A 25,523-nucleotide genomic window follows, 5' to 3' on the forward strand; every position below is an offset into this window, starting at 1 on the left:
ACCAATGTTATCCTAAACTTGTCAAACCAGGCTCAAGGAGACTGTTTTAAGTCATACAACGACTTCCTAAGCCTACACACCATGCCCACTGTTTGGGATGTACTGAGTCCTGGTGGTATCTCCATATATAACTCTCTGGTAGCTCCCCATGAAGAAAAATATTCTTCACATCCAGTTGGTGGAGTCTCCATCCACCATTCATTGCTAAAAATGCCAGTGTCCTCACCATGGTCATTTTTGCAGTTGTTGCAAATGTTTCATTATAGTCAATGCCATGCGCCTGACTACACTCTTTTGCCACTAGTCATGCTTTGTAACTTTCCTCCCACCCTTCTGGAGTTTGATTTACCGTGAAGATTCACTTGCATCCAACTACCTTCATCCCTGTTGGTAGTGGTACAATCTCCCATGTTTGATTTTTATCAAGAGTGCCAAGTTTTTCATGCATCATCGCTTTCCACTTGGGATCCTCTTTAGCAACCAACCAACACGGGTATAAAGGCAGAGTTTAATGATGCAATGAATTCCTCATGCAAAGGTGAGATGCCATAATAGGAAATAAAATTCACAATGTCATGTTTCCACCGAAAACGATTAGGAGGATATCTCGCATTGTTGCGGGAGGTCCTCCTTAATATTGGGGTCACCTGGTAGTTTTGAATCAAAGGTCGATAGTGTAGGTGTCTCAAGAGTTGGGGAATATCGGGATAAGGGACTTGTTGGCATGACAAACACTGTTCCCTCGGTTTGCTTCTTTCTCCGTGATATACCCTTAACTCACATTTGGCCTGAATCCCTCCACCTTTAGGTTCAATCTCCTCGATTTTTATTTCCTCAGTTGATTCATCCCACATCATAGAACATGTTATCGATCCCACTTGCACCACTCGATCACCATTACTACTCTCTCTCTCGCCTCATATCTACAACATCTGTTGAGTCATCGAAGGGTGAATTCACCTCTAGAGTGTAGTATGACTCAAACTCTCTAAATGATATATCCATGCTCACAAAAAAGTCTCTTCTCAATCCGGCTTCAGCAGACATAACCCTTCTGAGTAACAGAATAACCCACGAGCACATATTTCACAACTTTGGGATCCAACTTCCCTACAAATGGTCTGTTGTCTTTCACAACACATACACATCCAAATACCTTCAATGGAAGGATCCCATTATTATCTATTTTCAACATCTGACAAGGAGATTTTTACTCCAGTACTCTTGAGGGCATCCTGCTAATCAATCGAGCGACTGTCAACACTAATTGTCCCGATAACTATTGTGGGGCATTCATTGCCATCATCATGCTCCTGGCTACCTCTAGAAGATGGTGATTCTTCCTATCTGTTACTCCATTCTGTGCAGGTATGTATGGGCATGTGGTTTGACATTGTATCCCTTGAGCTGATAGATAGACCTCAAATGTCTTGTTGATATATTATGTCCCATTCTCAGATCTCAGTACATTCACAACGACACCATATTGGGTCTGGATTGTCTTATGGATATCTTTAAATCAAGCAACCACCCTACTCTTCTGCCTCATCAAGTACATCCAGATAACACGAGAAAAAAATCAATAAACGTAACAAAATAACGATAACCATTCATAGGGCTAGTAGGACAAGGTCTCCCTACAATAGAATATATCAAATCAAATACACTAAAACTCCTCTTCCCAGAACTCACATAAGAGCTGCTGGTCAGCTTGCCAAACTCACAAGCATTACCCACCAATTTCTTCTTATTTGTCTTTTCATACATAGCTGGATACAATCAACTTAGTAAACTAAGACTAGATTGTCCCATACGTCTGTGATGTAGCAGTGACACATCCTCGACGTTCATCTTAGATTCTCCTATTGCAGCACTTTTCACCATGCATGCCAGAGCTAAGTCCACCCCCTCTCGATCCAAGTACCAGAGTTCACTATGCTACGTTTCAGTTCTAAGTGTCCGACCCGTCCCTTTCTCTTGGAAGATCACCCGAGGAATATCAAAGAAACATTGCATTTTAGCTAGAAAATAATGACACTAATGAATAAGAGATTTACTCGAAAAGAACGAGCATGCAAAACATTGGACAATGTCATATGATTGATACATTTCACTATACTCTTATCAACTATAGGCTGAGCTGTACCATCAACAGTCTGTGTATTCTCTGGTACTGTTAGATGAGTATATGCGGAAAACTCTTCAGCAGTTCCTGTACGTGACGAGAAACACCTATGATCCATTATGATGATTCTGTGGTGGATATAGAGGCAAGAGCAAGTGTGCCACTAGTACATTTGCTAATGCGAGTATAAGTGACTAGGTGTGTAAACGAGTCGAGCGAGCTCGAGTTTGGGGTCAAACGAGCTTAGCTCGTGTAATTAAATCAGGCTCGAGCTCGACTCGAGCTTAAATTACGAGCTCGAGCTTGACTCAAGAAAAATATATTAGGCTCTAGCTCGGCTCGTCAACTCGAGCTCGATTGGGAAGCTCAAGCTCGACTCGTTTTATTAGTTTGATTGCACTTGAAAATTTTAATGTTGGTTTTGAATCAAACAATTGAAAAGAGCTGTAAATTTATATTGCAATTGATTGAAAAGAAACAAATTTTTTTTTTTTTTTTGCAAAAAATTCATCATAACCTTGATAGGAAGTTACTCATAGAAAACATCACATAGATACCACCCAATTTCCGTATATTTACAAACCTTGCACCCAAACTTTACTTTTTACATTTATACAACCCAAATATTTCATATCACAACAAAAATACCACTATTTCAACTTCTTAAAAAGTGAAATACACAATTTCATGCAAAGCTAAGTTGACATATATGTTTCAAATGAAGTTTAAGTTTTGGATATGTGAATACATATGAATTGAGTGGTATGCATATAAAGTTATCAATAACATTATAAATCAGTTCGATAAAAACTTCCATCAAAATATCATAACAAATTAATGAGCACTACTCGCACATTCCTTTGATTCTGGTATAAAGACAACAAACTTCGAAAAATTTAAACAAAGTCTAAACTTTAAACATATAGGATATGCCTTCCAGGTATACATCTAAGAATAGTTCAACTTTGTCAAATTGTCTCAATGATTACAATTGCTACCAGTCTAGGATTTTAGCTCTGATATCAAATATAAATTATTGCTCAAAAATCATCCTTCATTTTATTTATGATGGGCTCATATAGAGCCTTACAAGACACACTTACAAATAAATTCCTATATTTCATCTATTTACAAATATGACCTTTCATTAGATAAAAATTTCAACAAAGATCCAATGCTTTTGGTACCCGGACAACCACTATGGAATAGTGGGTGGAAGATGGGTGAGTTGATTTCAAATCATTGGCTTTTTCATGGAGGGCTGGGAGACATAGATATGATTGTTGTGGCTCAGGGAAGCATGGTGCTGGATTTGATGGTGATGTAATGGATCAATAGGTTGGGGCTACCTGAAAAATTAAGGCGGATATTGGTGACAACACGTAACAAGAAAGGCTCAATGAGCACCAGTTGTTTCGACTTTGAGGGATTGTAATGATAAACAATAATTTCAAGTTCATCAAGAACTCTAGAAAATGGGGAGCGGGAAGTGACAGAAGAGAAGTATCACAACAAGAGTCTTATTTCAAGTCATTGCATACCTGACACTTGTCAACAATAAGTATATATAACATGATGCCATGTGACTAATTAATGACATGCCGGACAGTAATGTCACTTAATCTGCTTATTAAATAATATTATACCGATTGCAATTAGAACATATTAACTTGATCTTTTGGCCTGCTGCGCTTATTGATCTAGCAGTGACAAATAAATGGAAACCTCCATATTTTTGACTTTGGTTGATTGTTGTGAGGCATATGCACAAAATTTTGACTTATGATAAGGTGAACACGATGCATTAATCAAACTGAAGCATCTATGAATGATTTCTGACATCCCATGTTGGTATGGTTATCTATTTGCAATGTTCTTCATTATTCGATTTTTGTAATTAATATAGTTGCTGTTAGCTGTATACGCTTATCTGATACTACTTTTCTTTGTCCAAACGTTACAATCATGTCATGAAATTCATTACAGGAGTTTCATGCAATAAAGAGGCGATGCACTGGGAAGTATGCTGATGACTGTGCCTGCATTATTACGGTATGAACAAACAACGAGATATTTATAAGATTTTTAGTTGGTACTACTTTAGAATTTGGATAGCAAGGCATCTGATAGCTTGTTTTCCGCAATGATTTCTTCTCATCAAGTTCAGGTCAAATTTTCATTTGATTCGAGTAGAAATTAAGTGCACTCCCTGATTCAAATAGCGGATAGAAACTTGAGCTTTAACTACCTTTGAGAATCGAGTGTTATTTAATTACCTAAATTACTGCCAATCTATTCATTGTTGGTTGCGGCTTGTTTACAAATATTATTTTGTGAATGACAATATCAGGTCAAAAAGGAAGACATTTGTGTAAAGCGTACAGTCTTAAGCAGCATTGTTGGAACGCTGGACTTCAGCCTTAGACAATTATTTTCCGGACAAACGTTCCCTTGTGTATGGGTTTAATTATGCTTTACCATTTTTGATTAGAAAATTCTCCATGTCATCAATTAACTTCATGAAATTTATAACAGGAGCGATCAAAGGCCCCAATTTCCTGCGGCATATACCGTTCTGATTTACCCAGATATGGTTACATTGCAAACTTATGTGTGGCCAAGTATGCACGTCGTCAAGGAATTGCGAGCAACATGCTCCATCTAGCTATGGATGCTGCAAAATCATCTGGTAAAAATGTTAAATCTGAAATTTTCAGCATTATTTTTAGATGGGGAGTTATTGACTGATTTTAAAAGTATATGCTAGCTGTTAAATTTTTCTTTTCATTTAAAAAAAATTGAAGTCAGATCAGTTAAAGGAATGACATGGTTTAACCTGTAAAGTTTGATGTCTATGAAGTTTCCTGTTTGAATGTAAATGATTCAGGCATATGCAATAGAGCCACGGTTTAGTTCGTAATTTATAGAATGAAATATTCTTCACTTTTGCTAACCTAACGCTCTTTTTTTGCTGTAGGTGTTGGTCAGGTATTTGTTAACGTCCACAAGGATAACATTACAGCTCAGAAGTTATATGAGAGGGTAGGCTTTCAGGTACATATTACATCAAATTTTGTGTGCAGAGAAGATATTTACAATCTGATAATGGTAGCTTTTTGCCTGCAGATCTTTGAGAAGGCCATCCCTCAACCAGATGAAGAGAATTTGTATTTGTTGTGTTACAATTTATAGAACTTTTGCTGCAACATGGCGCCGACCGCTATTCCCAGTTTTTGTTGGCTAAAAAACGGTGAAAAATTTTAGCTTCCATACTGACCACGTTTTACAAATGTACATTGATTCATCATAGAATCATTGGACTTTCAATGTTAGTCTCAATACAGACAATGATTTACACTTGTAAATTGATTGATTGTAGGAAATGTTCTTACTTTGTTTTTGCTCATTAAAGGGACTTTAGTAATGTGTATTGGAGAAGAGGATGGCGCCACATTAGTAAGTAAATTTAAGATAACTAGCAAACATGGCACTGATCATGAAGTTTTGTTATTTGTAGTATTTTCAGTGAATTATGTGGGATAATTAAGTTCAGTGATTTGCTTCAATTAGATTCTATTGGCCATCAAGAGAAAGAGAAGTCTTTTGTTTACCCTAATGAGAAGATGGCTGCTCCTTTTCTTTAGGCTTTACACCCTTGCTACTGATGTCGTCTATTCTTCGTCCCCACAACCAAGAAGGATTTCAGACTCCCTTATTATATTTACTAAATGTTTCAATTAGTGCTTTGATGATATTGAGAGATTAGGGTTAAAGTCATAATTTAAAGTTCTGGCATAATTGATTGAAACAAATAGAAAACTCGCTACCATTTTTGACTCGGTTTAGGAGTTTTAGTTGATGGTGCTTTTTTAGATCTTGGTGCCATTGATACGGTGTTTCCATTTAAAATACATTAAAAAATGGACCTTTTTCATAATTGAAATGGTCACCCTAATTGACTTGTTATTTAGGCTGCCCCTTTTATAGGTTCAATGTTCATCTTTCATAAATTTGTGCGGCCATGTTCCTGTTCGTTTCCCCACAAAAGTTCGCTTTCAGAAGGCATTTTTATTTTCTTTGTCACACTAATTAAAAACATCCTTTTCCCATTTTATCTCGTGAAACCGGATTAATTAATGTTTGGATGCCCACAAATGACCTATAATGCGCTTAAATATTAGGGCAAATAATTCTTGACTATTAGTGTACAATAAAATATTATAGAGTAGGTAAATGTTTTAGGTGGCTAAAATTTAAAGATTATCGAGATCCCCATGAATTTGATGTTGCACCGCATGGTAGGACCCCCAAGTGGCTATTCAAGTTATCAATGCCAAAGCTATGTTTAGTTGATCAAAAGAGGACACAATTGCAAATATAGTGTAGAAAATGATTCCATAAACCAGAGTTTCACCTCTAAGACTAGCCAAAGTTTCGAACATTGGACGAGAAAGCTGTTAAAGCATCAGCCGGTTAAGTTGGAGAAGCACCAATCATCTTTTGCTTATGTCTTGGACTCAAAGTGGGTCCTGAAGGCCAGACTCAACAAACTCGGATGTGGCTGAGTTGCTGGCTGTTGTGTATAGTCAACAAGCCAAGATTCTAGTGGAAGAACCCTTGTATTGTCAGTTCGATGATCCTGGAAGCAGAAGTCTATTTGTTACTTAAGTTTATGACTCTAGTTGGTCCTGACGGCTGGGCTTAACAAGCCTTGATTGCTCTTTACACTCAACAAGATAAGTTTGTAGTGGAAGAGCCCTCGTTCGCTAGTCTGATGATGACAAGAGTGCAAATCCATCAACAACCCTAGTTTAAGACTCAAATGTGTCCTGATGACCGGATTCAATAAGCTTATGACCAAGTTGCTGGTTGCTCTTTTCACTCAATAAGCCAACACCGCAATGAAAAAGGCCCCCACTTTGTTATTCCAATAATGATTGTTATCCCACCTAAGTGTTTCTAACTTGACAGGTCCAAGTGGTCTAAATCCAAAAGACTTTCTCAATTTTTCTAGGAATTAAGATAAGATCAAAGAAGATGATCCTGACTTAAGAAGAAATCAAGCCACATTTTATATTATTTTCAATGGGTCCGCTTACAACGCAAAACCCAAGTAACCGCTTTTTGAATAAGTCCGACAAAGCACTTAACACAAGACAGAAGTTATCCTAGCTCGTATAAACCCTAATGTTGAACTGAAAGACTTCTATCATCAATAAGCCAATTCAAACACCATGTGCTAAGCCGACTACTTTTTTCATCGACCTAACACAAGCCTCAAGGGCTAGGTGATCGACATACAATCAGATGAGTTGAAGAAATTCAAATCATGCTTAAGGGCAGAATTCTACTACCCAAAGGCAGATAATAAACTTCAACAAGCTCATCAAATAAGATGCAACATCATCCAAAAAAAACAACTGCAATGATAAAAAATTTAGTATAACAATTCAATTTGTACTCTGCACTGACATCTGATAGCATTCCCGGAGATCTGCAAAGTGAATACCCTTGTCTGACGTCCAAACAAAATTTTGGAGATCCATAGGGTTACCGGGATGCACAAATATGTTTTTTCTCTAGATGCACAAGATACTTGTGGGTGCATTTGCTGACCTTAATATCTGCTTCATTCGTCGCATTCAGTTGTACGTAACTTTATGTGCATGAAGTGCATTTTGCATGAATTTTTGTTTGAGTAACAATTATTCATGGGGCGTCATTTTATGAAACGGACCGCGCGAGTGCCTTTGGACAGTCGAGACGATTTGAATAATTTATTCGCTTCCGAATCGGGCTCTGTTTGACATGCTTGGAGGGATCAAATATTCTTTAAATTTAAAATTTATATCAATTTTGTATATAAAACTATATATCGACATTAATTAATAACAGCAGCAGATGGATGGAAGGAACACATAGATAGAACAACAAAATGGAAAATACTGATTACATTGCGCATGAATAATGAAGCCCCTTAGAATTCAGCCTTATTTCAAAGGGAACTTTTACATATATATGAGGAGGCAGAGGTGATATGCTCTGTATGAGGCCGTTGGGATTTGGTATGCCTGTACTAGTAATGATAAGGGAGTCCAACATGCAGCTGGCGGTGAGGAGCATTTCCCAGGTAACCGAAATAATGAGTGCGGATATTACCTCCCTGCAAGCTGAAGCTTGGAGCGAAGCAGCTTGAAACATTGCTTGTGTAGTGATTTGGTGAAGATGTCCACTGGTTGATCCTGGGTGTGTATATAGTATAGTTGGAGATGTCCGGACTAAATGTGTTGTCATATGAAATGATAATCAATTTTGATATGCTTCGTACGGGGATTGAAGATTGGATTATTGCCCATGGCCATAGGTGATATGTTGTTGCAGTAAAGAGGTGTTGACTGTTCCTATGGAATGCCCAATTCAGCAGGCGACGAAGCCAAATGAGGTCTGCGGTTGCCTCTGCCAAAGTGCAATATTCGGCTTCCGTGGAGGAGTGAGCGACCGTGGTTTGTTTCTTCGCTGTCGAGGAGATTGGTGTTCCACCCAAGAAGGTGCAAAAACCTATGACTGATTTTCAGTCAAGTGAATCGGCTACTCAATCTACATTGGAGTAGGTTTGAAGTGTAAGGGATCATGAGTAATTCTGAGAACGAATCCGATTGAGTCTTTAGGTAGCGTAATACAGCTGATGGTGAGAGCTAGCGGAGCATGCATGTGTTGGCAAAGAGTATTGACGGCGAATGCAATATCTGGGTGGGTTATGGTGAGGTATTGAAGGATAGCGGTGATTTTCCTCTGGTCTGTGGGATTATCGAAGGGTTTATTATGAGCAGCGAAGTCATACCTCTTTGCAGGAAGCGGAGTTGCAACCAATCAAGCATGGCTGTGTCATGTAGAATGCTGTGAAGGTATTGATGCTGAGATAGAGACGTGAACTCCTTTGTGCGGGTGACGTGGATGCTCAAGAATTTAGATATTTCGCTTAGATACTTGATTTGGAAGTTAGATTGCAGCTATTGCATGAGACTCTCAATAGCCTTAGAGTTGTCACCCGTGATTACCATATCATCTACATATATTTGTACGAAGAGTTTGTGTGTATTGGAGAAGGAGAGCTGCAGCGATGGGTCGGATTTGTTGATGTGAAAACCTCGTTCAATGAAAAATGTAGAGATGGTGGCAAACCATCAATGAGGCGATTGTTTGAGACCATATAATGCTTTCTTGAGTAAGCATGTGTTTTGGGAGATTGGGATCTATGATTCCCTTTGATTGCTGCATATAAATTGTTTCATTAAGAGTTCCATGCAAGAATGCGTTGATGACATCGAATTGGAGTAGTGGCCACTGCTTGTTAAAGGCAAGAGTGAAAACAATGCGGAGAATGGCCATTTTGACGACTGGGCTGAAGGTTTCTGAGTAATTGACACCGAATTCCTGTTTGTAAGCTTAAACGATGAGGCGAGCCTTATGTCGAGCCACCATTTCATCGATATGGAATTTTGTGCGTTTGGTTCAGCGGCACCCAAGCACTTTCTGGTTTGGTGGGAGGGGAACTAAATCCCATGTAGCTTGTGCTTGGAGTGCTTGCAACTCCTAGAACATAGGCTTTCGCCAATGAGATAATTTGGTGGCTTGGGTGAATGAGGTGGATCCAGATTTCTTTGGAGTTGGTGGGAGAGGTTGAACTTTTGGATGGGTTTAAGGTGACCTGTATTTGTTCGAGTGAGCATAGGATGGGGAATATGTGTTGGTGGGGGAGCTGCTGGGTTGGTTGTCGTGGGGAGTTGCGGTGCTATGAGGGATGTGCAGGTGGAATTGTTATATGGTGCGGGTGTTATAGAGTGTGGGTAGAGGAGTGATTTCGAAAGAAGATGAGGTAGCTGGACTAGTAGATGGCGAGACGAGGAGAAGTGGATTGGACCACTGTGGTGGATTGGTGTAGAATTAGCTGGAGGGGTTGTTGTATTGTGACTGGGAGTTTTGAATGGAAAAGAGTTTTCATGGGATATGACGTGCCTTGATAATATGATTTTGTCCGATGCACGATTATAGCATTTGAAATCTTTTGTGTGGGGGAATGGCTAAGAAAAATGCACGGGGTTGAACGGGGTGCTAATTTATGAAGTGCCGAATGCTTGAGCCTTGGGTAACAAGAACAACCGAATACTCTTAGATGAGAGTAAATTGAAGATTGTTTATATAATTGTTCATAGGGAGAGATAAAGTTGTTGTAAATTAAATGGAATGGAGGCATCATCTTATTGTTTCAATTAGGTGACGGTGCTTGCGTTTGACAACACCGTTTTGTTCCGGTGTATACATGCAAGAAAATTGATGAAGTATTCCTTCTTGGGAGACGAAAGAATGAAGAGTGGTGTTATTGTATTCTTTTCCTCTATTGGAATGTAAGTATGCTGATGGTTGTTTTAAAGTGAGTTTGGATCTTTTTTATGAAGAGAGTGCATTTTTGGGTGGTTTTATATTTATGATGCATGGGAAATAAACAACATAACTTAGAGTAATCGTCAATAAAGAGAATGTAATATCTATATCCTTGATTAGAGAAAATTGGGGAGGACCCCCATACATCTGAGTGAATAAGTTGAAAAGCTAAATAAAAATACGAAGACATTGAGGGAAAATATAACTTGTGACTCTTGTCAAAATTACAACTTTTACACGACGATGACTTAGTTGAAATTGCAAGAGATGGATTTTTTCTTGGAGATGCGATTAAGGATGTCAACATGAGTGTGATTGAAACGCTTATGCCATAATGGCGGATTGTTGATGGTTGTAGCGAAGGCTTTATGAGGTGCTTCTGAGCGAGAAGTTGGAGTCATAGGTTGTATTGGGTACAGTCCGTTCAAACTATTGCCCAGTTTGTCTGAGGACAAAAAAATGTAGAAGCCAATAGAGTTAAAGATAATGGAAAAATTATTGTCGGTGGTTAATTTCTTACAAAGAGAAGGTTATGAGTTAGGGAAGGGGAATCCCAAATATTGGAGAGTTTAAGCTTAAGCTCTGGCGTCGGGATGATGTTGTTATCGTAGTGATGTACTGGGACGGATTGACCATTTCCTGCTAGTATTTGTTCCGCTCGGCTGCTGGCGTGGCTGTTTCAAGATGGTTGAAATCAGATGCTAGCTGAGTTGTTGCACCAGTGTCAAGGACCCACAGTGTGGTCGAATCTTGTAAGGCTCCGTTGGATGGTGCATGGTCGAGGTTCTGGCAGTGCCAACAGATTACTGCTGAGTGACTTGTTTTAAGGCAGATTTGACAGTTGATGGAGGATTTGGGTTGAGATCTCCCACCTTTGATTCGCTGATTGCTATTGATTCGTGCCTCAACCATGAGATGCATTCCATGTGCGGTCACGTGGAGTTGTGAGGGCAAGTTGTGGTTCAAGAATAGGTTCGACCTTGAGTGTATCGTTTAGTTGATTGATCTCTTCACTACATAATTGCGAGTAGAAGTTGTCTAAGTCCATTGGCTGCAGTTTGGTCCGATAGCTGTTTTAAATGATTGATATTGCGCTGGACACCCTTTAAGTGTGTACAAGGTCACATCCTCATTGTTTGGATGGCTTCCGACAACGGATAGGTTATCAACCACTGTTTTGATTTTGGTGAGAAACTGTGTCATGGAAAGGGTATTCATTGTCATTGTGTGGAGCTCATTTTTGAGTTGGATTAGCCGAGATCTATTGGTGGGTTGGAGGCATTTGGAGATCGTCAGCTAGGGGTGTAAACGAGCCGAACAAGAACGAGCCTAGGCTCAGCTCCTGTTTGGCTCGTTTATATTTCGAGCTCAAAAAGTGTGTTCGTGTTCGTCTCGTTTGCTTAGCGAGCCGAACACGAGCCATTCACGAATAAAGAGTCGTTTTGATAATCCTAATCACGTAGCCATAAGATGTTAAAGATTGAGATAAGATTTAATACATCATTTGAATCTAATTTAATAATTTTTATTCTATTTTCTTCATTAATACTTTTAATTGATTATAAATCTTTGTAGCCTTGTAGTCAATTAAATTTTTTATTTCGAGCCAAAACGAGCCGAATACGAACGAAAAAATATTTGTTCGTGTTGTTCATGTTCGACTCGTTAACTTAGCAAAAGAGCCGAACACGAGCTTATTAACGAGCCAAACACGAGCAGTTCGTGAACAACAAGCCGTTCTGACAGCCCTATCGTCAGCCATACTTATACAGTGGTGAATAAGTGGAGTATGTACGGTAGAATTGTTGGGGGAAATGATTGAGTGCAGAGTGGCTGTTAGGCTTTGATCCACTAAAATCCACATAGTATAGAAAAAGGTTGATGGTTTGGGAAGGGACGAGTTGATGCGGGCAGGGAATGCTGTTATCTAGGTATTCCATAAATCCATTTGTGGAGAAATTTTTGACAACTTGGGCTTTCCATAGGGGGTAGTTGTCAGAGGACAGCTGAGTGAGAGTAATATTTTTGATATTACCAATGAGAAATTTAAGACTACTCAGAATGTTGCTTCCTTGTTCATGTTTGCTGGAAAGATTGCCCTGCGTTGCAGACGATTGTGGAGTTGCCATTGCAAAGTTTGCAGAGTTCGATTGGAAGGGAAGATCTAAGCACGTTGGAGCACAAGGGGCTCTGATACTATATTAACAACAGCAGAAGGATGCAAGTCAAGGAACACATACATAGCCACCTCGATCTCCCCTTATCCCCACTGATAACCGAAATCACTTCCGTCGGCCAACCGAAATCAGCCCGCACCATTTCCCGACTCAGAGCCTCTCCTTCTGAGAGAGAGGTAAAAAAAGAAAAAAAAAAGAGAATTTTATTTATTTTCATCCTCAAAATCCAAGCCAAAATCGTCTGCATCTCGCATTGAAAAAGGTATTAAAAGGTGTGCTCTAAACCTTCTATATTTGTCTGTGGTGCTTTTGACGCAGTGAGTAGAACTAGTACAAGTTCATGCTTATAAAAGTGTGGCGGGGGAAGCTCATATGCAATCCTTATGGTGCAACATAAGGATATACATGCATGTGCTCTAACGTGTGCTTGCAGTTAACCCAACACGCTTTTAAGGGCTCAATGGGTTTTAAATACTTCGATCGCAGTGTTTCACAACACTGACCATACACACCATTAAGGGGGGTGATGGTTAGACCCAACTTTTCCAAAGTAACCCTTCTTGCGAGGACGATGTTGGGACGTTGTTGAAGTATTACCAAAATTCTAATAACTAACTAAATTTTGTTATTTTTGTGACTAATATTATAGTTATCTCATACATGCTTCTAAGAGCATGGTAGGTTTTTGATACTTTGGCCGCAGCGTCTCGTGACACTGACCATACATGCCTCTAAGAGATTGGTGGTTAGGCCCAACTTTCGCGATGTAAGCCCTTTGCGGGGATGTTGCTGAGTGATTGTCAAAAAGTTGTTGAATTTTGACTTAATTGGACGAGCAAAATTGATAAATCCAAATTTGTCACAGAGATATCATTAATCAATCACATAATTGGATATTGAAGGGGATCTACAATAAATTGGCTGGCTCATTTGTAAGTAATAGTATGACTTGGTCACTCTTTAACAAGCGCAAAAATACTCGGGTAGTTTGTCTTTGAGCACTAACACTATCTTCTAATGAATTCCATGAACTTTTGAAACAATCAATTTAAAGTAGTGAGCAACATATCTATTGCCTTAACTTGATATATTGTTGGTCCATCATGCGATTATTCAATAATCAAGTTTTGATGTCTTGAAATACTTATAAAATCGCCTTATCCATCAACAGATCCATCCTCAACACTCCTACAAGTAGATAGAAGGCGATATGCCACCAGATTCACAATACATTTGCTAGTGAACAAAAAATAATAATAATAAAAAAAAAACTGAAAGCTACATGATCACCATTGTATTTCAAATACATTTGTTATCGAACAAAATCCGATTCATTTTAAAAGCCCAAAAAGAAATTTTGTACCAAAAAAACGATTCTTTTTTAGAAGGCAAAAAAATGGAATTATGCACAATCAAGATCAGATCCAAACCACTTTTGTAATATCAAAGAGAACGCCAATTTTCTGACCCTAATATGAAATCTTGTATGCACAGAAGACTCGACGGCTCGTCAACGAGTTTGAATGAAACTTATACTGTACCCACTAGTTTACAGGAGACTCGATGACTCGTTATCGAGCTCAAATGAAACATGTGATGAATATACTAGCTCACTTATAGGTACAAATTATGTGTTATATCGACTGATCAAAGGTATTTGAAACCATGCATTACAATTATGGAGAGGTTCATTTGAGTACTAAAGTGAGAGATAAATATGTGATATATATATAAGCCACCAAAAACCCCAAACGTGCCAAATAATTCAAGTACCACTTCCTTAAGGTGAACTGTGTCTGAGGCGATTCAAACTCCCGACCCGAGAGGCCGTACACCGTGGATGCCAACCAACAGGCCGGAAACAGAAGGCCTTCTTTAAGGGCTTCAAGTTAAAAAATTACGCATGCTTAGGTGATACAGTTCAATTTAAACATGTTGGTTTGAAAGACTTGCAAATCACTTTGAAAATATACAAGTTTAAAAAATATGCTCGTCCCTGAGGTTTAAACCGCCTGCATGTGCTCCGTTAATCGTCTCGAGTTTCCTAATTTTAAGCTTATGAGAATGTTGCATAAATTAACCACATATTTATGCTAAAATTGAATTTACCTTGAGAAATGTGCAAGTATATTAAAACCCTACGAAAATCTTATTTCAAAAAGCCACATTGAGAATTATTAAATCATGCATAGTTTCAAGGGTGGCTTTTTTCCTACTAAAAAATATTTTGTTCGGACTCCGAATGCAAACCGGACTCCAATAAACTCATGCCATGTCTTGCCACGTATAAGTTGCGGTCCCACTGAATAAATAATGAAAAAATATTTTATTTAAATGCGTGACCTGACACGAATCAGCCCATTGCTTCAAAATTCTATTGCAGTTTTTTGTGTAATTGTTGAGGTGTTAGTGAGGTTTATTATGACGTTAGTTGAGTGGTATAATTGCAGTGGTTGTGGTGTTATTGTATTCTTTTTTGTGGTATTATTGGAGTGATATTGCAGTTTTTTTTAAGGGTTGATGTTATTGTGATTTTTTTTGTGGTGTTATTGAGGTATATTATAGTGTTATTTGATTGATATTGTGGTGGATGTGGTAGTTTTGTGTGGTGTTATTTAAGTGATATGTGGGGTTGGTGTTATTGCGATTTTTTTATGGTGTTATTGAGGTTTATTGTGGGGTTATTTAAGTTGTAATGCGACGCTTGTGGTGTTATTTTTAAATGGTGTTATTGTTATGTTATTGTGATATTCTTGCGATATTATTGTGGTGTTATTGAGCTAATTTTTTGATTTTATATGAGTGGTATTGCGACGATTTTGTTGTGTTATTCTCAACTAGCATTATGATGGTGTTATTTATTGATGTTTATTGTGATGTTATTTGAGTAGTATTGCGACGAGTGTGGTGTTACTTGAGCTTTTTTGTGGAGTTATTGAGGTTATTTGATGTTATTGTGGTTGTTTGGTGTTAATGAGTTTTTTGGTGGAGTTATTGATGTTTATTGTGGTGTTATTTGTGTGGTATTGCAACGATTATGGTGTTATTGTTGTATTTTGTGGAGTTATTGAGGTTATTTGGTGTTATTATGATTTTTTTTGGAGTTATTGAGGTTTATTGTGGTATTATTTGAGTAGTATTGAGATAGCTGTGGTGTTACTGTAGTTTTTTTTGTAATGTTATTCGAGTGGTACTGCGGTTTTTTTGCGTCGTGATGTTATTACAGTTTTTTTGTGATGTTATTAAGGTGTTATTCAAATTTATTGTGGTGTTATTTGAGTGGTATTCTGATAGTTGTGGAATTTTCTAATGGTGATATTTCAATATTATTGTAGTGTTATTGCGGTATTATTGTGGTGTTATATAGATGTTATTTTGGTTTTGAGTGATATTGCAGTGGCTCTGTTGTGTTATTCTCTATTAGCGCTATTATAGCGCTATTGTAATTTTTTTAGTATTATTGATGTGTTATTGAGAGTTTTTTGTGAAGTTAGTGAGATTATTTGGTGTTATTGCGGTTTTTTATGTGAAGTTATTGAAATATTATTAAGGTTTATTGTGGTATTATTTGAGTGGCATTGCGGAAGCTATGACGTTATTGCAGTTTTTGTGGAGTTATTGAGGTTATTTGATATTATTGCGACTAGGGGTGTAAACGAACCGAACACGAACGAACAGAGCTTGTGTTCGTGTTCGGAATTGTTCGTGAAGTCACTGTTCGTGTTCGTTTCTTAACGAACGAGCCGAACACGAGCTGTTCGCGAATGACGAGCCAGTTTGACATCCCTAATATTAATATATATAAATAATATATTATATTAATTATATAACTTATGTGGTATAAATATATAATATTCATATTAGTATGTTACTAATATAATATATAATTATTTTAAATTATTTTATATTTCGAACAATAACGATTCGAACACGAACGAACGCATCATTGTTCGTATTTGGTTCGTTTAACTAACCGAACAAAAAAAAATTGTTCACGTTCGTCTCGTTTACTTATCGAACAAATCAAACACGAACTCATTGACGAACCAAACACGAACTGTTCACGAACAATGAGTTTTTTTGACAGCCCTAATTGCGGCTATTTGGTGTTATTGTAGTTTTTTATGGAGTTATTGAGGTTTATTTGGTGTTATTTGAGTATCACTGCGGTTGTGGTGTTATTGCAAGTTTTTGTGGTGTTATTTGAGTGGTATTGCGATTTTCTTAAGCGCTACTATTATTGTAGTTTTTTTGTGGAGTTATTGAGGTGTTTTATAACAATATAATTTTACCTGATGGAGTGAGAAGAAAATAAATATTTATATTCGACGAGAAGAGTTTTGTTTTCAAAGAAATGAGTTGGGTCAGGTCGAGTAATACATTAAAATATAAGTTTTTTTCATTTTTGATTCAGTGGGACCAATGACTTTCACGTGGCGAAATTTCACTGGAGTCCGAATGCATAGCTATGTCCGGTCTACGGACGTAATATTTTTTTCTTTCATACATGGCAAGGTCGTAAGTCCAACATTTTATTCTTATTCATTCCTTGAGTGAAATGGAGTTGATAAGATTGAGCTTCTGCTAAGCCAGTTTGATCCCCCCACATAATAGGGATTGTAATTGGCATAACTAACTATTTTTGAATATTTAAATGAACAACTTCAATTAAAGAAAAAATAAACATTCTATTCTCAATCCTTCGATGATGGTCGTTTTGAAGGTGAACTATTTCTGAAATAAAAACTTTCAAATCTTAGAATCTAAAACAATAACAACAATAACAAGAACAAAGCCTTAATCCCATAACGTGGGGTCGGCTACATGAATCCTTTTTCTCCATTACGTCCTATTTAGTGTCATATTTTCATTTAGTTCTAGTAAATTAAGTTCAAAAAAAAAAAAAAAAATCATGACAAACTCACGCAATCCTTTGTTGAGGCGGACAACTTTAGGGTTTGTTTGGGGCAGCGGTTAATTATTTATAATCTGGTGATAAGCAGATTATTCTGATAATTTGCAGATCATCAAAATAAGCTGAATTACTGTTTGTGTAAGGACCTGAATCAAGTTCTCTGTCTTCGTGATTTAACCAATATTGATGTTGAACAGCCTGCCAAGAATTCGTAGCATGGAGGGAGAATTTCCATTTACGAGCCTGGTTACCGGCCACGCTCTCCTTATTTAATTCAGATTCCTATAATCTCGTTGGTAGTCCATATATGGCCATCCAACTGCTCAGATTTCAGTTCTTGATATATTTTGTTTTAATTAGGATTTTCTTATCCACTTTTTGACGATTTTAGCAATTATTTTATTAAAGTTATTTCTTTCCTGAAGTTATAATTCTATAGTATATATAATGGCCATTTCCATCTTTGTATGACGCCAAGTTTATTTTAAAGATTAACGAAGAATTTCTTTGCTGAGAATCAATTCTTGTTACTTATGAATTCAAGTTGTTTTAGTATTACTCGTGGCTTCGGGTTGCTATCTCATTGCTCGTGGATTAGGGTTATCTCATTGCTATCGGATTCGAGTTATTTCAACAAGAAGGCGGTGACCATCTTCTTTTCTGCGCTCTCCGCTACGTTAAGTAGGCTCCACAAAATAAGCGGATTACAACCATAACCCTCTTATTGAATGGGTTGACCAGTAGGCTCTATCAGATGGTTTGGCCAATAGGCTACACTGTAAAACGATCATGGTTATAGCCCGTATGTTTCACAATTTTATTTTTCTTTTTTGGGTTGTCAATCATAGGGTATATTTGATAGGACGAGAAATTCTCTGTAAATTAAGGTCTACTTAGATCATTCCCCTTAGACAAATATTCATCATCAGTCTACAAGTTCCCTATGGATGAAACAATTCATGATTGCTGAAAAGTACTCTTCAGTCATGTTGGGTCCATGACAGCTCGGATTGACATAATCATACAATTTTAATAGGGTGTCATTATTTCCCCCTCCAACCACTTTTAAGCTTATGTTGATAATTTCATAAATTTTAAAATTTTAAATCTATTGCCACTACACGTAGAGCAATCAAATTCCTAATGATTAGCTTTAATCAAAAGTGCTCTCCTATTATTGAGAGAGGTAATTAACCATAGAAGATTGCACATATGAGAAATCTAAAGTCCTCGCAAAATGAGAGTGAAATCTCTAGGTCATATCTTATCAAACACATCGTCTGCCTTCTAAAAACTAGACTCAAAATCTCACCACAAACTTCGCTCATCTTTACTCTTTCTTTTCTTTATAAGACAGAGGCCCCTCTGAGACATTTCAAATTTTAAATGAAAACTACAAATGTAATCAAGCCGGAACAAATGGAAACTGAAATTCACGAAAAAGTTTTTCAATATCAAACCAACATATATAACTTCATTGCTTCAAAACTATGGATAACATTCTCTAAGCCTATATTTCCACATCCATTTATTTTATTCAACTCAACACAAATATAACAATATACCCTGTCAAAATCGTCTTACCTTTTCTTTTCTCAGAAGAAGACCTAATCATTGACTAAGCGCTCTCATTAAAAAAATAAGCTGGCCGGCTTCAATAGCGACCGTCTAATTTAAGCTGCAGTCCGGTTCAAATAAGCCAAGCAGCTTCAATAGTTTATTATCCCACCATCATCTGAACTCCATACAAGTACTTTGCCTGTTTGGACTTGTGTTATAATATCTTTCTGGAAGGTTTACATGCATATCACTCAATTCCTATGTATTTACATATTTAACTTTTATATTTCAATTTTACATATATATATATATATATATATATATATATAACTCGAAGTTTTAAAATTATAGCAAATTATACATTTTTTGTTTATCATACGGTGGTATAAATATAAATATTAAATTTTAGGTTTAGATTTGTGAATTCTTAAGAGTTGAATAAGTATGTACATATATTTTTCTTAATTTGATCAGCTTAATATGAAGTAAAGGGACATTTACACACACAACATCCAATTCCTATATATTTACATAACTAACCCCTAAATTTTACTTTTTTACACTAATATCATCCAAATCTTTCATATCACATTAAAAACATCATCATTTTAACTTCAAAAAATGTAGAATGCATCTTTTCTGCATATGTGAGGTGGCATATAAGTGAAAAATAAATTTAGCTGTTAGATATGTAAATACATATGAATTAAGTGGTATGTATATAAATCTTCCTTTTTCATTTTTCTCAGAGAAACTATCAGATAACAGACATTCTGAATTGTTTTGAAATGTTCATTTGTTTAGACCGTAATGTCACGGACAAAAAGTCCCACATCAGCTAGATCTAGGGCCGAAAAATAATATTTAATTCTCAGGCTGTCCACCACTCCGAATAGCTCTTTTAGGAGGTGACAAATTGTATCAGAGAAGATTATTGTTTGTCAAGTATGTGAACTCTTCATGGTACATTGAGACCCACGGTGAAGCCGATCCGTGGGTGCAAGAGAATGTCACAGACAAAAAGTCTCACATCGGCTAGATTAGGGCCGAAAAGCAGCATGTAAGTCCAGGGCTGCCTACCACTCCGAAGAGCTCTTTTTGGAGGTGACGGTAAGCCGTAAATTTTTATCGAAGACATTAAATTCAGTTTTCCATATTGAAAACTTAAAAAATAAAAATATATTTTATTATATCTCACCGCACGCTCACAAAATCATAACATCTAATATGATTTATTAACATCGTTGAGCTCTACATACTCCATAAATCCTTATAATAATGTATTAGCCATGATAAACATATTTATCGCTTTGCTCAGCTTCCATATTTATTCTGTTAGTTTTTCTAAATAATAATAAAACCTCATGATGTCAATCACTTTAATATTCTATATAGAAATCTGTTGTGAGATATGTACTTCTTGGCATAGAAATGAGACGCAAAAGAACACAAGCAAACACAGATCGTTTACGTGGTTCGATCCAACTGGATCTACGTCCACGGGAGGGAATCAATCAAATATTTCACTAAGGCAAAAGAAATGGAGAATACATAGCTTATACATAGAGATGAGCCCTCATCTTCCTTCGATGGCCTCCCTCTCAAGCGACACCTTGATACAAGGCCTCAAGATGCTCTCCTCCTCTCTAACTCTATAGCTATTCTCTCCTCCCTTTTGTGGTAGCTCAAGATATCTTCTCCCTTACCTCTCCTAAGCCTCACACCCTTAAGATTTCTTCCCTTTGCTCTCCTAAGCCTCACACCCTCTCTATTTATAGAAGCAAGAGAGTGGTAGGTGGAAGGTAGGTGAGCGGTAGGTGAGTGGTAGGTGAACGGTAGGTGAACGATAGGTGAGATGTGGTAGGTGAGCGGTACCACATTACAAAAGTGTCCTTTTATTTTAGTTCATTAATTGGGGGTCAAAATAACAAAATCAAAGTAAATTATTTCTTCTTATATGTAATGCTAAAATGATCCTTTATGCTTTGACTGAGACTGCCATTAATGCACGGAACAAGCTTTAATATCTGCTTTTTGGGATCTTTGGTTTCTCAGATCATTGATGGCTGATCACAGCAGTTTTAATTTATCTTGGAATTATTTTTTCATTCTCCGCAATTTATAATTGCGCTGATTTTTGTAATTCTACCTTTGTTTCGTGAAAAAATATTACATCCTCAAGTAGAGTTATGTGCGGAGTTGAATGAAATCACGCCACATAAAAAAAAAAATTCTGCCCGGTAACACAAGGGAATGCTTCTCCCATGTTATTCAGGTGTTATTGTGTGTTATTCAAGTATTATTAATGTGTTATTATGTTATTATAACAGTTATTATAACATATAACATCGAGAATATTCTCAGAATATAATAACACCTAAATAACATACAATGACACGGAATAACAAGAGGATTATTTCATGTGTTATCGAGCCGATCACCTCTACGGCTTAATTTCATTAGACTCCGCACGTAACTCTACATGTGGAGTCCTGATGTAATATATATCACTAGTTTAACTATTTTAAGATGGTATCCATGTAAATTATATTATTATTAACTTTTGGGTCCACTTGCTCATTGTTTGCAAAACTACCATCGGTGAACTAGGAAACAAGAATTTATTGTAAATAAATATATAAATAAACTTTATCTATTCAATACAATTTCCTTATCTTTTTAATTATAATTTTATTTAGTTATCAAAATTTAAATAAATTGAATAAAGAAATTATGGGAAAAAATCCATTTATGAATAACTAATGTCGCCTTTTGTTATTGTTCTTATCATAAAATAGGAAGAAGTTGACTTTTAAACAAAGCCTGGTAATAGCAATAATAAATTATAATAAAGAAATTTAATTGACCAGTTAAAGCGTTGAAACTTAATGAACCAATGAATCAAAGTTTCAGATCTTCTTAAGAAGTATTGTAGTGAGCATAAGTAATGGTTAGAAGTAATAAAATATATGTAATTAATTATCTTCTTCATCCTTATTCCTTTTATTTCATCCATATTTAGAGTGATCACATATGTTGTCGTTGGTTACTGAAATATCACCAGTTGGTCACATAAGACGTAATTGATGACTAAAATATCATCAGTTGGTCACATAAGTCGTAATTAAATACTATAATAACATAAGTTAGCCACAAAAACTGCAGTGGGAAGCTACAGTAGTAATTAGTCATGGAGACCGTAGTTGGTCACATAAGCTGTAATTGGTAATTACAGTAATGTCAGTTGATTACAGAGGCCGTAGTTAATGACTGCAATAACATCAGTTGGCAACAAAATTCATTCTTAGATGGTAATTGCAGTTGAAGTTAGCTACATAAACTGTAGTTAGTCACGTAGGCTGTAATTGATAGCTACAGTAGCAGTTAGCTACAAAGGTCATAGTTATTCACATAGGTCGTAGTCAGTAGTTGCAGTAGCAATTAGATTCATAGGTCGTAATTAGTTATATAAATTGTAGTTGATATCTGCAATAACAGTAAACTATATAGATCGTAGTTAGTCACATAAATTGTAGTTGGTGCTACATCAGTTGGTGGTTGTAACTCTTTTCCCGAATTTACTATTTTATAGCAAAGACATCATTTGTCAGTATATGATGTAAGGAGAAGCTTCAGAAGTTTGAAAGAAGTCTTCATAGTTTGAATACAACGATTGTAAGCAGTTGTCATCGGGAGTTGTCACATAATCTTCAATACTATGTTATTTATTTACACCATATTTGGAATATACTTATGTATTGTATTTGGGATATACCGTTACACTGTATTCACAATACATCATTAGCTAGCAGAGTTTTCGAATGGTGGCTAACATGGGCGGCCGACGACGATCGACAATGGCCGACGAGGAGTGTTGACAGTGGTCAATGACTACTGAGTTCAAAAGTTATCACCAAAACTTTAATATGACGTTATCCATTACACAACATCTGGCATACGTCGTTATACCATATTAGAGATATATCGGTGATGGTAACTAGCAGAGATGGTTGGCGATGGTTGACGGTTGCTAGCTGGCGGTAGTCGGCGTTGCTGGCTGGCGGTAGTCGACGATAGTTGACAACTACAAAAAGTCGAGAGTTATTGACAGATCTACAATCCAGAACAACATTATAATTTAACTTCTCCCCTCTCATGTGATGAGAGGGAATCTATATATATGCTTCAGGGGTTGGGCATTTTGATCCTTTAGTGACCCAATCATCTGATTAGATGACTCATATTGATTCCTTTTGATCATAAATTTTTTTTTTACTATTTGAGAGTCTTAATGACCATAATTAAAAAAAGTTTAGGCTCGTTAGATTCCTTTCGTCGAGACGCTTGGTTTGATTATAAGTAGCTCAATTTTGGATTTCAATTGCTCATTCAATTAGTGATCTTAAGCCTATAAATAAGACTTTCATGACTTGATCTAAACTTGATTGGACTCATATTGAATCAATTTTGGTATCTTCGGGTTTGTATTGTCGAGAAGGTCAATTTGATTATAAACTTGTTGAAATCAGAGACATAGATGATCATAATTTTGAATCGAATATTTCTTGTTCAAAAAGTTTCCTCGAAATTTATGTCAAATGATAGAAATTATTGAAGACATATCAATCATAATTTTAAAGGTTGAAATATATGATAGTCTCAAACAAAAACTTAGATATTCATGCAAAAATTAGAACTTTAAATCACTTTCTATTGTCATAAATTTTCTAATTTGTGATAGTATACATACATGCATACATATGTATATACGTACGGGCAGAGCCAAGACAATCAAGGTTGCAAGTTTTGATTCTCTTGGTTTGAAGCATCAATGATTTGAAACTTTGAGATAAATTGAATTGTAACAATGTTAATTAACTTCCATGTGGAGACCCCCACCAAGCTCTTAGGTTCATTGTGTTTTGACTAGGTTAATTTAAACGAGTTCAATATAAATAAACTTTGACATAGTGCCTTCAACAATTTTGATTCATTCCTCTTAATATCACTAAATTATGCACGTCTGATTTTTAGGTTCCTTCCACATGTAGAAGAAGATAATGTCAAAGGAGAAAAAATTAGGAGAAACTTGAGCTTCCATATCTATAAATGAACTTCTTTTAGGCTCCTCTAATTTGAGAGAAAATATTATGTGTGGAATTCACATGTATGAATTGGTGGATTTTGGTGGTATTTGATTGAGTTGCGGGTGGTATTACACCACAATACTATCAAATACCACATGATCCGCACCTATCTTGTCCACACTTAATATTTTTTCCTAATTTGAACATAAGTATATGATGTGGGTTGGTGTTTAATTTTTAAATTTTATATTTACCTATAAATGCCTCTAAAGAAGGAAGATTTACATACATTATAAATGCCTCTAAAGAAGGAAGATGTACATAGATTGAGGTTGTAAATTAATCAATCGAGCTTGAGCGAGCTCAGGTCTGGCTAGTGTTCGACTTGTTCAAAATTAATTATGTTTGAAAATGACTCGTGTTCATGTGAACAGTGTGTTTGTTTTTTTACTCGATTTACATATTCTTGTTTGTATTTGACTTGAAATTGACTCGTTTAAATTAAATAGAAAAATACATGTATAGTGTTTGATTCAAACCTTTGCCATTTCTATGAAATAAAAGACAGAGAACCACATAAGCAATGATGATTTAAATTTTAGATATAAATATATATAATATATTATTATATAAAGAATATATATAATTTCCTTTATTTTGAGCTTGGATCAAACAAAGGGTTATTTGTATGCGGCTCAATTATAAATCAATCTTAAGAAAGTTATTTGTATTCGGCTACCTTAATGAATGAATGATTCGAAGACGAGCTACTTAACTAGTCAAATAGATGTTGTTGATCATGAACAACAGGCTTTTTCAACGGCCTTACATGCATACCACTCAATTCTTATGTATTTACATATTTAAAATCCAAACTATAATTTTTACATACATATCACTTTACATGAGCATGAAGAAGGGCATTTAACTTTTTAAAAGTTTAAAATGATGATATTTTGATATGATATGAAAAGTTTGGATGGTATACATCTAGAAGGTAAAATTTGGGTGTTAGATATTTAAATGCATAGGAATTTTGTGTTATGTATAAAAATATGCCATAAGGATATGGGAACATTAGTTTTTAGTACCCAATTGCCGCTTCTCATCAAAGCTTGATGGGAAGAAATTTTAGCCAAGAGGTCATATGAAAGAGGCAAAAACATCCATGATTGGTTGGAAAGCATGTATCATAGAACAAACCAAACTTTCCTTCT

General features: G+C 36.2%; 1 protein-coding gene across 4 annotated transcripts in view; it reads left to right on the forward strand.

Annotated features, from left to right (window-relative positions):
• The window catches only part of LOC110029160, a 10,973-nt gene extending 5,378 nt beyond the window's left edge, over positions 1 to 5,595 (forward strand). For 2 of the 4 annotated variants that reach the window (XM_020731319.1, XM_020731323.1), the window contains 5 exons: positions 4,112 to 4,177; positions 4,476 to 4,580; positions 4,661 to 4,814; positions 5,103 to 5,179; positions 5,238 to 5,595. In XM_020731319.1, coding sequence (XP_020586978.1) covers positions 4,112 to 4,177; positions 4,476 to 4,580; positions 4,661 to 4,814; positions 5,103 to 5,179; positions 5,238 to 5,369 — 534 coding nt within the window. In that variant the 3' untranslated portion in view covers positions 5,370 to 5,595. The remainder of the gene's footprint in view (positions 1 to 4,111; positions 4,178 to 4,475; positions 4,581 to 4,660; positions 4,815 to 5,102; positions 5,180 to 5,237) is intronic. The other 2 variants (XM_020731320.1, XM_020731322.1) reach the window with 2 other exon arrangements.
• Positions 5,596 to 25,523: the final 19,928 nt, after the last annotated feature.

The sequence above is a fragment of the Phalaenopsis equestris genome, unplaced genomic scaffold (genome assembly GCF_001263595.1).
Source record: "Phalaenopsis equestris unplaced genomic scaffold, ASM126359v1 Scaffold000552, whole genome shotgun sequence".
In the NCBI taxonomy this organism is placed as follows: domain Eukaryota; kingdom Viridiplantae; phylum Streptophyta; class Magnoliopsida; order Asparagales; family Orchidaceae; genus Phalaenopsis; species Phalaenopsis equestris.